General features: G+C 44.3%; 1 protein-coding gene across 1 annotated transcript in view; it reads right to left on the bottom strand.

Moving 5' to 3' along the window:
- fndc3ba (fibronectin type III domain containing 3Ba) overlaps positions 1 to 12,286 on the bottom strand; it is a 109,172-nt gene that overhangs the window by 17,448 nt on the left and 79,438 nt on the right. Inside the window, exons 9-19 of the mRNA XM_080837948.1 lie at positions 10,428 to 10,487; positions 9,388 to 9,526; positions 9,127 to 9,180; positions 8,358 to 8,482; positions 6,828 to 7,002; positions 5,757 to 5,843; positions 2,977 to 3,115; positions 2,318 to 2,389; positions 1,880 to 1,998; positions 1,617 to 1,722; positions 178 to 350 (exon numbers count right to left, since the gene is read on the bottom strand). Of these exons, the coding sequence (XP_080694074.1) occupies positions 178 to 350; positions 1,617 to 1,722; positions 1,880 to 1,998; positions 2,318 to 2,389; positions 2,977 to 3,115; positions 5,757 to 5,843; positions 6,828 to 7,002; positions 8,358 to 8,482; positions 9,127 to 9,180; positions 9,388 to 9,526; positions 10,428 to 10,487 (1,249 nt within the window). The remainder of the gene's footprint in view (positions 1 to 177; positions 351 to 1,616; positions 1,723 to 1,879; positions 1,999 to 2,317; positions 2,390 to 2,976; positions 3,116 to 5,756; positions 5,844 to 6,827; positions 7,003 to 8,357; positions 8,483 to 9,126; positions 9,181 to 9,387; positions 9,527 to 10,427; positions 10,488 to 12,286) is intronic.

Raw genomic sequence — 12,286 nt, 5'->3', positions numbered from 1 at the left:
TGTGCAGAGGGTAGATGGTAAAGGGCAGAGGGCAAAGGGGAGAAGGTAGTGTGGAGAGGGCAGAGGGCAGAGGGTAGAGGATAGTGTCTAGCGGGCAGGGGGCTTATGACAGTGCAGGGCTGGGCATGTGTTGCATGTCTGAGGTGGCAGAGCGAGACGGTGCGTCACCAGACTCACCCCTGCCTCATTGGTGGCGCGCAGGCGGAAGCTGTAGGTGGCGCCGGGAAGCAGGCTGCCGACTGTGCACTCCAGCTCCGGACCGTGGTACACCTCTGCAGGCTCTGCCTCCCCCACGCTAATCACCAGACTGTACTCAGTCACTTCACAAGAGCCTTCAGAGGACGGACACTCTGAGAGAGAGAGAGTTGAAGGGAGAGAGAGAGAGAGAGGGAGAGAGAGAGAGAGAAAGAGAAAGAGAGAAAGAAAGAATGAGTATTCATTAATTGGATATCCTGTGAAATGTATTTGTGGCTAAACAGAATCTTTGTAATGGAAAAATCATGGCAGGTCATCAGTCACTGACACATACTCTCACATAGTCTCTGCGTTTCTGCGTCATCAGTATCTTTGGTCTGCACTGATATACATATGGTCTGTGAAAGTGTAGAAACTTGTTGATGCCTTCAAGGGGCGCTGTATTCTCCAAATTAAATAAAAAAGACGCACATTTATTCTGGAACTGAGCTGGACATCAGCCTCAGAAACTTTGCCAATTACTCCCACAGATCCCCTTGCACTAACCAAAACAAAACAAACTACAGCAGTGTAGACATGGCAGTGTGTTATGGTGGTTTCTCCTGAATCAGCTCTGGAGACCTGTCACAGCAATTAAACCAATGACGAACAAAGAGATGGAAAATTGTTTTGTTTTTCCCGCTTAAATAAGGGCAACTTAGATTGCAGGTGGTCCTCTGGGTTGTTCTGATATGCGTATGTGTTTGTGTGTGTGCGCATAGGTGCTTAGATGTGTGTGTCTAATTGAACCATTATTCCACTTTTTTTTAAATATGCTATACCAACATGTACTACAGCACTGTCAGCGGGTAGCTTGGTGAATCCATCAGTGCTCTTCCCAACACAACACTGTATTTGCAGTATGGAGATTCCTTTTGTTGTTTTTTGCCTCACTGATTTGGTCAGATTATCTTTTCTACCAAACAGAGTTAGAAAGCAGCACCTAAGTTACCTCTGCTGTGATCAATTCCTACTAAGCTGAGCCTGGTCAATATTTTGGTGAGGTGAGGGTTTGTTTTTCGTCCCTTTACGTCATATAGCTTAATATCCTAAAGAGAGGGACTAGGGCCTGGTTTTGTGGCTGTTTATTGGCTGCTTAATTTAAGGTTGGCTAATGTCTGTGAGCCATTAAGCAGTTTGCACAAAGGAGCACAAATGCTTCTTCATTGCACCTCAGAAAACACAAATACGTATGGTTGCACACCACACTCCGAGTATGAGTTTATGTGTGCGTGTGTGTGTGTGTGTGTGTCTACACATTTTTAGTGTGAGTACCATTTTTTTTGTGATTGGATGCCTGACTGTGTAAGTGTGTTGGTGAGAAAGTGTGTGAGTGGCAATTTTCCATCTCTTTGTTCGTTCTTGAGCAGGAAAACACTTACCCCATTGTAACTGCACTTCCTTGTGTTTGGCTTTGCCGATGACACGCGGAGCCTGGCAGGGTCCTGGTGCCACACTCAGTGTGCGGACTGGCAGGCTCTCAGAACACTGCAGACACACCCAGAGCACAAAGGAGATGGTCACAAAGCAGCTCATCTCTCACTCAATTCAAAACCATCTTCAGCTAAGGCGAGCACACAAAGGACCTCCCCTCATCACCGCCACCTGCCACGCCTTCCCATAATACACTTGTCAGGAGACCTACCTGGCTGTGGCCTCCGGTGCTGATGCTGCAGATGCGAAGCCTGTACAAAGTGCCAGGTTTCAAGTGATCACACTCACACTCTGTGGCCGGCCCACTATAAGCAATGTCCCACTGATTGGCTGTGAACACACAGGTCAAAGGTTATTCATCCCCTATAAGCCCACTGATAGGCCAGACTTGTGCTGTACTCAGTATATACAGTTAGGTGCCCTTCGTAGCCACAAGTTGCGTTTGTCTAGGGCTTTCTCTTGGAGCAAATGATTCTAGAAAATGTGGGACAAACATGAACCCAAAGAAGACTTACAACAATATAAGAGTTGTTGCGTTAAGGGGCTGAATGTCCTAAAGTGTTAGTTATAAAGTGATAATTGTCCTGGTTTTATTACTGGGCTCGGTTGTTAGATACACAACACATGTGAAGGAGTGGGATATTCTCACCATCAGAACTGCCTTCTGAAATCTCCAAGAGGTAGGTCAAGATTTCCGAGCCACCGTTATCTTGAGGAGGATCTAAAATGGAAAGAGACGTTGAATTTTTTTTTCTTTGTGAGTGTGTGTGTGTGAGAGTGTGTGTGTGTGTGTGTGTGTGTGTGTGTGTGTGTGTGTGTGTGTGTGTGTGTGTGTGTGTGTGTGTGTGCGTGTGTGTGTGCATCCCTCCCTGTCCTCCAGAGTCCAGAGACCTCGGGCGCAGACATCGCAGAGTACCGCCTGGAGTGGGGCCATGACGAAGAGCCCATGGAGCTGATTTATTGCGGCAGTGTGTGTGCGTGTGCGTGTGCGTGTGCGTGTGCGTGTGCGTGTGCGAGTGCATGAATGTGTAGCATACCAGACACATATACAAAAAAAATCACACATACACACACACACACTCACATACCTGTAATTAAAAATGTAATGCAGCCGGTGAATACCATCTGCTTGGCCCAATAAATTGACATTTTGTACAGAGAGTCCCTCTAATTGAATAGCATTTCTAATTTCAGAGCAGGCTGTGCAGTGTCAAGAATTAACAACCACATACACACACACACACACACACACACATCTCTATTGCTCTTTCTCTCTCTTTGCTTTTCCTCAGTCTTTCATTATTATACCCCATTCCACTGTGAAACTGTAAGGTGTGATGGCTCCCTTCACACAGGGCTTAGATGGGGGACCAGGTTTGTCAGGGCTTGTAGTGCAGACCAGGACCTCGCTGGGGCTGCTGCGGCCCTCCACATTAGACGCAATCAGCTGTTACAAAGAGAACGACAGAGAGACAGAGCGTGCAAGCATGAAAGAGATTCTGTTAAAACAACATCAAAAACCCAGCTCATTATAGATCTGTATCCATCAAAGAACACGACACCGCCAAAAGCTGCATGAATGACCTTTATGCATCACCCAAATTTGCCCACAGAGGTGAAATAAAACACTTGTTTTTGTTTTCCATCCCTCATTGATTTAAAAATCAGTTGGCACATTAATAAGTGTCTCACTAAAAATAAATACATATTGCAAATCGGTTGTATGTAATGTCGGTTATGTGTAATGTAAAAGGCGACAGTGGTACAAGCTCAATTAGAGAAAGACAAAAGCTGATTCTTCCCGCAGTGGTCCAGTGAGACTCCAACCACTTCTAAGCAGCCAGAGGAGCGTGCTCAGAATTGGGGAGAGAGAGGACAGATTAAAACAAGACAAAGGGTGAGCCATGAATCATGGCCACTTAGCTGTGCAACACTCCGCATGGTTAATAGAGGATCATCAGCAGATTCATGGGACTCATTCATGGGCCACAGTGTGCTTGTGTCAGTGTGACATATTTATAATGTTACACAACACCACCTTTACTTTTGTCTCTATCCCAATCAAATACACACAGACATTATCCCCCTCCTGTTCTCTCTATATCTATCAAATTCAAATGATGCTTTATTGGTATGACCATAACATTCTACAGAATTACCAGAGCATTTGGTTTGAGATATTCTTTCTCTCTTTCAAACACAGATTTAAACAGATATTTAAATTCTTTACTTGATTCTGCCAATCACATTTTCCAATAAGGGATTCAAATATTTCCAGAGATAATATCCACTCTTTGACACTTAAAGGTACAGGAAATAAAGCCTATGCCACAAAGCCAGGCTAGCTAAGGCTACCAGTCACAGCTGAGATGGAGCAAACCTTTGCCAGCTGTCTGGCCCTTTTCTGAGTAGTGATTCACAAGGGTTGAGCTGCGCCTTAAGACATTGTAATTTGTTTGTTCTCTGGTGAGGTAGTCAGGGGAAAAGATCAGTGCAGTGAAGTTTCTTCCTCCTCTTCCTAACAGGGAGGTTTTCCTTGCCCCTGTCGCCACTGTGCTTGCTCTAGGAGTGCTCAGGCCCTGGGCTCTGTAAAGCACCCTGAGGCTATATAAACAAATCTGAAAAGTATTTAATTGTTGTCTGGGAAGTCCCGTCCCTCTTCTTCCGGCCAATTTGATTTTGCCTCAGAAGTGGGTCTGGCAAACTTTCTATAGAAGTTCATTTCAGCATTCTCAGGATCCTTGGGGCCAATCACAAACTGTCTTTTGGCTACCTGGCGGATTTAAAATAACCACGTCTACGTAACAAAAGCGAAAGCAAAGAGAGAAGTACATCAAAACTATATACTGCTCTCGCGGCTGTCTTGGATGATTTCAAAGGCAAATTTTCTTTGAAAATAGAACAGAAACCTGCTCTGGAACAATTCATACAGAAAAAAGATGTGTTTGCTTTATTACCGATCGTTGTATCGTTGAATAGTATCGTTGGTCTGATTGGTTAAAGGCGTGTCCAATTACGTGACTGAAGTGGACCTCCATTTAGTAGTGCGCCAGACTAACTGAGCAAATGAAATGCAGTGCAGGGGAATTCCCAGACAAATTTAATTGAATACAAGTCTAATCCTAGTGGCTAAAATGAAGAATTACATATGATATGACCTTTTTCCTTTCACTCAGTCATTGTCTTTGTTTAAGGGTGTGTCCGATGCAAAAGCTAATATTGTGAATATTGAGAATGTGTTGGTGCTATGGAATGATGTGATCTGTTGGCAATTGACTCCATGGGTGCTCAGTTAAGCCCTCGCCAACTGAGGTACACCTATATAGCAACCCACATATAGGCTGACCCATCATGCATTGCTTTTCACGCATTTTTTGAGTCCATCATGGTCTGAAACGTTTTTTACATATTTTTCACTATCTGTACTGCCCAGCATTGTTGCAAATAGAAATAATAAAAATCCAGACTTCAGTATGAATTCCTTTTTTTAGTTTTTCTGTGTGCAAGTCCTTCCTTGCACAAAGAAACCTTGAATGGCTGCCAATCAAAGGCCCACAGACACACACACGCACACACACAAACATACATATACACACACACACACACACACACACACACACACACACACACACACACACACACACACACACACAAACACACAGACACACACACAGACACACACACACACACACACGCACACACGCACACACGCACACACACACACACACACACACACACACACACACACACACACACACACACACACACACACACACACACACACACACACACACACACACACACACACACACACACACACATAAATTACAAACAAAATGTCTCTGTCACCATGGAACACATATCAGGAGCAATTTTGAGTAAGAGGGTGCTGTTATTTTGTATTTTGAGCACCCACTCCACTCCTGGCCCCATTCAGAGATAGGAAAGTGAAGAAAAAAAATGTATCCCAACATGTAACTATATATGCTGTTTGCTCAAGGCAGACGATGACTGTAGTGGAGTAATCATCCTGAGTGAGTTAGGGTCTGAGTGGTCTATAATCAACCAGAGGGGCTAGTGGCTCTTACCCTGAATTTATACTGTGTGCTCCTCTTCAGCCCTTCTACAGTACAGGTCAAGTTCTCTCCAGTGTACTTTGGGTGAAACTCTGTTCCCTGCAGGAGCACAAGATAAAAGAACACACCGGTCAGTTCACATGCTACAAATCACATCTTACACCCATATGTGAGCACATTTTCACATATCACGTATGTGTGTAACTACATATTATACATTATACACTAACAGTGCACACACATACACAAGAAAACCTTCTAAAACCTCAATTAATGTTGATGTTGGGTTAGAGGCAGAATCTATGATTCTGGCAAAAGGTTGTTGTTATTTGAGCTTAACCGCCAATCAAATTTACCCTCTGCCTTCTGTGTTTTCCTGAGGGAACATGTTGATTGGCATGGATTATTTATGGCTCATTCCAAGCCACTATGTTTGTTTCCCATTCACAGAGTCAGGACTATGTACAAACACCCAAGTTTTCTTGAGCACATTCACAGAACAGACAACTAGAGGGCCGTGAAAAGCAATTAGCTGAATCTGACAAAAAGTCTATTAGATTAGAATCGCGGAGATTAGATTAGAATCGTTTAGCTTGTTATGCTCTCATAAACTATCTGTCACAGACCTGTTCACACACTTATGAAAAGCAAACATTAAGGTTTCTATCAGTATCTAAAGATCAAAGTTCGAATAATAAACCAATTTGATAAATAAACCAGCACAACCAAGGATATATTGTGCCAAGATAGAAATGGGTAATTTCATTTCAGAATTGGCTATTTGTTCTGTTAGTCACAAAAAACTTAATGAGAGTGTGTTGACTGTAATATTGAAAGCTAAGGTGTAAAATATTGTGAGGGCCCTTGTACGTGCAACTTTACAAACTTTGATCAAAAACAACTGGGACAAATGTAATGTGTTGACGAGAGGGGTTTCGGAGCAGGATGTTCAGAAGTCTGTGGATGGTTTAGTGATGCGTCTGCTCCTCAGTGTCCCAAAGTTCTGGAATGTTTGACTCAAGCAGTGCCTGTTGCATGCGGACTGACTGGGCCAGCTCTGGGCCAGCTTTGGGATGGACTCACGTTGTTCTCCTCCAGGATCTCCAGCGTGTAGGCCATGTGCTCCTCGGCTGAGCAGCCGTCGGGCCGGTTCCACTCCAGCGTGATCCAGGTGATGCCGGCCCGCACCAGCCGGGGAGCGTGCGGCAGATGGGGAAGGCTTCCAGTCGTGTAGAACACCACCTCCGTGCTGAGACCACTGCAATACACACACACACACACACACACACACACACACACACACACACACACACAGAAACAAACAAACACACACACGTTTACTTTACTGCCACATACTGTACTGCATACAAATGCAACTTTAACTCAATACCCACTATTGATGAGTGTGTGTGAGGGTACGTGGGCGTCAGGACAGGGAGTCGTACTTTTGTCTTTACTCTCATGTAACTTTAAGTATCTTTTTGAGATTTGTGCTTGGGTCAAAAACAATAATTTCCAACAGTGTCAAGTCAGGGACCTTTAACAAGTTAAAGATGAATGCCCTTCACTCTGATTGCCAGCCTTTCAGTTTCATGGGAAATGGTTCAGCCTGGTATGAAAATAGACTCTCTCCCAATAGAGAAATGTGTTGGAACTCGAAATGGTTTTATCCACAAGCTTAAATGTGAAAACTTTGTTCTTTCTAAAGCGGTATATAGATATCAATCCTGTGGCTTCCATCTCAATGAACCCCCTAGATGCATTAATGGAGGAATTCATCTCCACTTACACCTTCGCACTGAGACACAGGGCCTTCGCGCCTCCATGACCAGCCCGCAGCACCAGGTATAAATCCCCCCGACAGAGATTGCGTTTGCACTCTCTATTCCTCTCAGTGGGCCCAAATGTAATCTATTACAAAAAGGCATCCCGTTCCCTGCAAGTTTACAAGCCAATGTCATTTCCTCCTCTGTGGGGGCTTCTGCTCATTCCATCTTGAGCTGGGAGGGGTTTAACGAGGTTCTGTCATTGGTGGAAGCCGATAAAAACAGCCAACAGTCTCAGACAGGACAGGACGTGCCACGTATTGTCCTTTGATTTCTCCTTTATGCTATTTCTCCTTCAACTTGGTCTAACAGTCTCTCCCCATTTTTAAAAGGCAAGGAGAGAGATGGAGATATACATATATATATATATAGAGAGAGAGAGAGAGAGAAAGAGAGAGAGAGAGAGAGGAAGAGAGAGTGTGTGAGAGAGGGGGAGAGATGGGGATAAATAGAGAAAGGAAGAAAGAGAGAGGAGGAGGAGATAGGGAGAGAGAGAGAGAGAAGGGGGGGGGGGAGGGCTCTGTATTCTAAGTTAATAAAATGAAATGTAGTGTCTATAACTCTTACACCAAGGTGACTTCCCTATCCCTCTCCCCCATTAAGAAGTGAGAAATGAAGACATTACTGGATAATTCACTGAAAATGGTTCGGTATTAACAGGTGGCGAGACACCTGGCATTATTCAGAGAGCCCCAAACAGGAATCTATGGCATCACCTATGTCAGTAAATGCTCTTAACTAAAGGGTTTAGTGGTTACTTGCTTACTTGCCGGGTGGTGTCACGTACCTCATGCCAATGTCATTCCGCGCAGCCACTCGAAACGTGTACGCCATGGCCGGACACAGACGAGTCAGTTTACAGTGCCGTTGGCTCCCAAAGTAGCATTCTCTGAAAACATTGTTCCTCTTGCCCTGCAAAGAATGGACCATTGTGGACCAATGGGTGAGGAGAATTACCAAAACTGTATTAGCATCCAACTCTTTTGTTACTCTTGATTACATCGGTAGTTTCTGGTGAGAATTAAGATAGATAGTAGATACAAAACAGACTATTATTCCTATTATTTGAGTATAAACACTGGAACATTAGTGAACGGAACAGATAAGCAGCACTGTGTAGGCACCAGGAAGGCTCTATCTCCCAATCACATCACTTCGATACCTATTCAGGTTCATATAACTCATACTACTCTCCATGAACTCTCTCTTCTCCCTCTGATAAGATGCTTAGCTCAGAAAAAAATATAAACACCCTTGTATTGATGCAGAAGGGGCTCTCCAGTTGAATTTGTAAGAGACAATGTAATTCATTTTCTTACCATATCTAAGCAACACAGGGTCAAATCAAACTACTACAGTAAGACAGCGCAGAGATGTGCACTCTCTTCTCAGCTATCGAATCTGAACTCAGCCTTCAGGTGAACTTTGGGGCCACTCCAGATGCATCGACCCTGGGACTAAGGGTCTTGGGGCTGAAGGGCACTGATGCTAGATGAGATAAACACGGAGCCCAGTTCCACTCAGGGGCCAGATCAAAATAGGGAAATGGAGTTTACCTCGTCCCACTCTAAAAGGTAGTTGCTGATCTTCGATCCATTGTCAACAGGAGGCTGCAGAGGAAGAGATAAAGAGTGAGGGAGGAAAGAAAGAGAGATGAGAAGTGGGAGACAGAATGGGGTGGGCAAGGGGTTGACTATGCGGGTCAGTGAGTGAAGGATTGGGCTTGAATGACAGATCTGAGCAAGTGAGTCAGTACATAGGCAAGTGAGAATGTCACAGTGTGGTTTTGTCGGTAGGGGGCGGGGGGTTGCTCTTACCTTCCATTGGAGCGTGAGGGAGCTCTTAGTGCGGTGGGAGAGTTTCGGGGGGAAGGGACAGTCAGGGGTGCTGCTGTGGGTGGTGAACGCTCCTGCCTCCGAGCACGAGCCTTTCGCTGAGTTATACATGGCGTTCACTCTGCAGATCACACACACACACACACATGCACACACACACAGACAGACAGACACACACACACACACACACACACACACACACACACACACACGCACACACTCCAGTAACCAAATAGCTATGCCCCGGAAACATTCTAATCACATTTGAATTGAGCAAAGCTCTCCCCTCCTTTCAGTCTCTGACCTAACACAACCTCCAGCAGCAAGAGCAGGAGAGACACTCTGATCATAAACACAAGCATCAACCAGCTGCTCTCTGGCTTTTATGGCCAACCAACAGGCTCATACTGGGGACCCTGTGTGCCTGCGTGGGGGGGGGGGGGGATGGAGAGGTTTGATGCGTGGACAGATGTCAGGGGAATGAATGGTGAAAGCCCAGTAATTCATGTAGCTTGGGGTCAGGTTCCGAAGGGTATGGGAGAGCTGACAGATTCAACGACAAAGAGAGTTTCAGCACAGCAAGTGAGAATAAACCTTGAAAGCACACTACTGGACATGGCATAAGAAGGTGACCAACTATTTATCAAAACCTAAATGTTTCGTGTTTTAAGCAAAGCTCATTTGTGCACTGCTCCATATTTTTTTCCAAAGCAGCTGGTGTTGTAGAGTGTGAATATGAAGGTGCCAAGGTCATGTGGCCAAGGTCCGCTGTGTCAGCGGAGGACAGGAACAATATGAACACACATGCCTTGACTGAGTGGCGCACCATTTTCAATAAACGCAACCAAGTCTTAGTGCAATACAAAACAGCCAACTGATTGCCAGCTAAATAAATAAATAAAAGTAAATCAATAAAGGAGTAAGGCAATAACAGCTGCCATCAGCAGAATGCCAAATCTAGTGAACAAAAGCTGTTAGGTCAAATGAAGGTTTCAAAGGAGAAGAGAGGTGTGTGCACATACCTTATATGGTAGTCTGTTGCAGGTCGTAGGTCTTTCAAACTGCACTCCAACTCCTCTCCACTGGACCAGAATAAAACACAGAGAATGATTAAGGCCAAAGACACAAAGGGCCTCATTTATAAAACGTACTTACGCACAGATTTGATCTTAGAGTGTGCGTGCGATCAAATCCACGTCAAAGTACAGATTTATAAAAAGGACGTATCTCTACGTCTGGTTCTAGTTCGCGCCAGTCAAGCAATCCCAGGCATCATTAAGCAGAATTTCTACGCAGTATTATCCCTCTATATGCCCGCAATTTATTAGATTTCCATACAGTGCCCAGGAACAGCAAAATGTGAAAGAGGATTTCCTGCGTAAAACAGGGTTCCCAATGTATTCTCATCCAGATTGCGCACACTCAGAGAGCCTAGGAAGCCCACTTCAATACAGCACATGCCCGTGCGCGGTCGGTAGAGGAGCGCACCAAAGCCATGCTGAAGGGAAGGTTGCGATGGCCGTCGAGGCCCCGATGCTGGACCAGCAGGTGCTGCTGCCGCAAATGCGGCTTCTGGTGCTGCTCATGCCCCAGGTGCGGCCGCTTGTGCTTCGGAGACGTGTCTACTACATGTCACATACTTTGCTTTTGCCATTACGCCACCAGACAGGCTTTCTAACAATGTTTTGGCCCGCATCTGCTCTTCCATCAGCAGAACGTCGATGTCAGCCTCACTATAATTTTTCTGTTTACATATTTATTTCTTGCTTGCCAGTGTTACAGATAGTTTGTGCATTGAGGATGCGCTCTGATTGTGCATTGATAATATGCTAATTAGATAAAATAGGGGCGTTGTGAGGGCAGAGATTAAGTTGCGCACAATTCCACAACCATTTGTGATATATTACTGAAGGATTGGCGTACACATATTTTCTTTTGTGTGTATGTTCATTTTCTGTGGATCTCACTTACGATCATTTCAGAAAATGTCTTAGACAAAATGTAGGATGGTTTCTACGCAACTTTTTATAAATGAGGCCCAAAGACCTAAACACTTACAGCATACCTGCAACCTAAAAAATGCCCACAGCTGCAGTTCATGGCCATTATGACCTTAGTATTGAACATACTTACAGAGCTGGGAGGAATGAGACTACTTTCCAGGCTTTTCAAAAACTTTATGGCCCAGTCTTTCTTCATTTAACCGCCAATGTCATGTGCAATGAAAATAACTGCCACTATCAACATAGTTTTCTGTTCCATTACTCTTATTACCCTTGAAATAGTAACCTTACGAGCACACTGTATACCTACACTGCAAAAATGCTTTTCTAACCTAGTGTTATTACTCTTATATTGAGATGAAAAAATCTAGTTGGTCTTGTTTCTAGCTAAATTGTAAGCAAATTTGGCTGCCAGTGCGTTAAGCAAATTTGGCTTGTTAAGATTTCTTAAAATAAGTAATATTTGCTTGAAATAGGCAAAAATAACCTTACCAAGAAAGCACTAGGTAAGTACAATTTAGCTAGAAACAAGACCAACTAGATTTTTTCATCTCAATATAAGAGTAATAACACTAGGTTAGAAAAGCATTTTTGCAGTGTACAAAGCAGTTCTACAATACTTGAATGCTCCCTCCCCACCTTAATCACTATCAGTGGTGTATGTATCATGTATAAATCATTTTATGTTTGTATGACTTGTGTACATTTATTGAAGTATGCTAGCATGCTGATCCTTATACGTGTATTAATTAATCTGCCATGTTATTGATTGCCTCCCCTCCACTTCTGACCCCCCCCCCCCCCCCCCAAGCGGATACACCCGCCCCCCCCTTATGTGCCAAGGTTCAGCTCAAGGTTTCTTCCTGTTAACGGGGAGT

Source organism: Sprattus sprattus (genome assembly GCF_963457725.1).
Source record: "Sprattus sprattus genome assembly, chromosome: 4".
In the NCBI taxonomy this organism is placed as follows: Eukaryota; Metazoa; Chordata; class Actinopteri; order Clupeiformes; family Clupeidae; genus Sprattus; species Sprattus sprattus.
The sequence above is the reverse complement of the archived record's forward strand: the minus strand, read 5'-3'. Positions and strand labels throughout refer to the sequence as shown.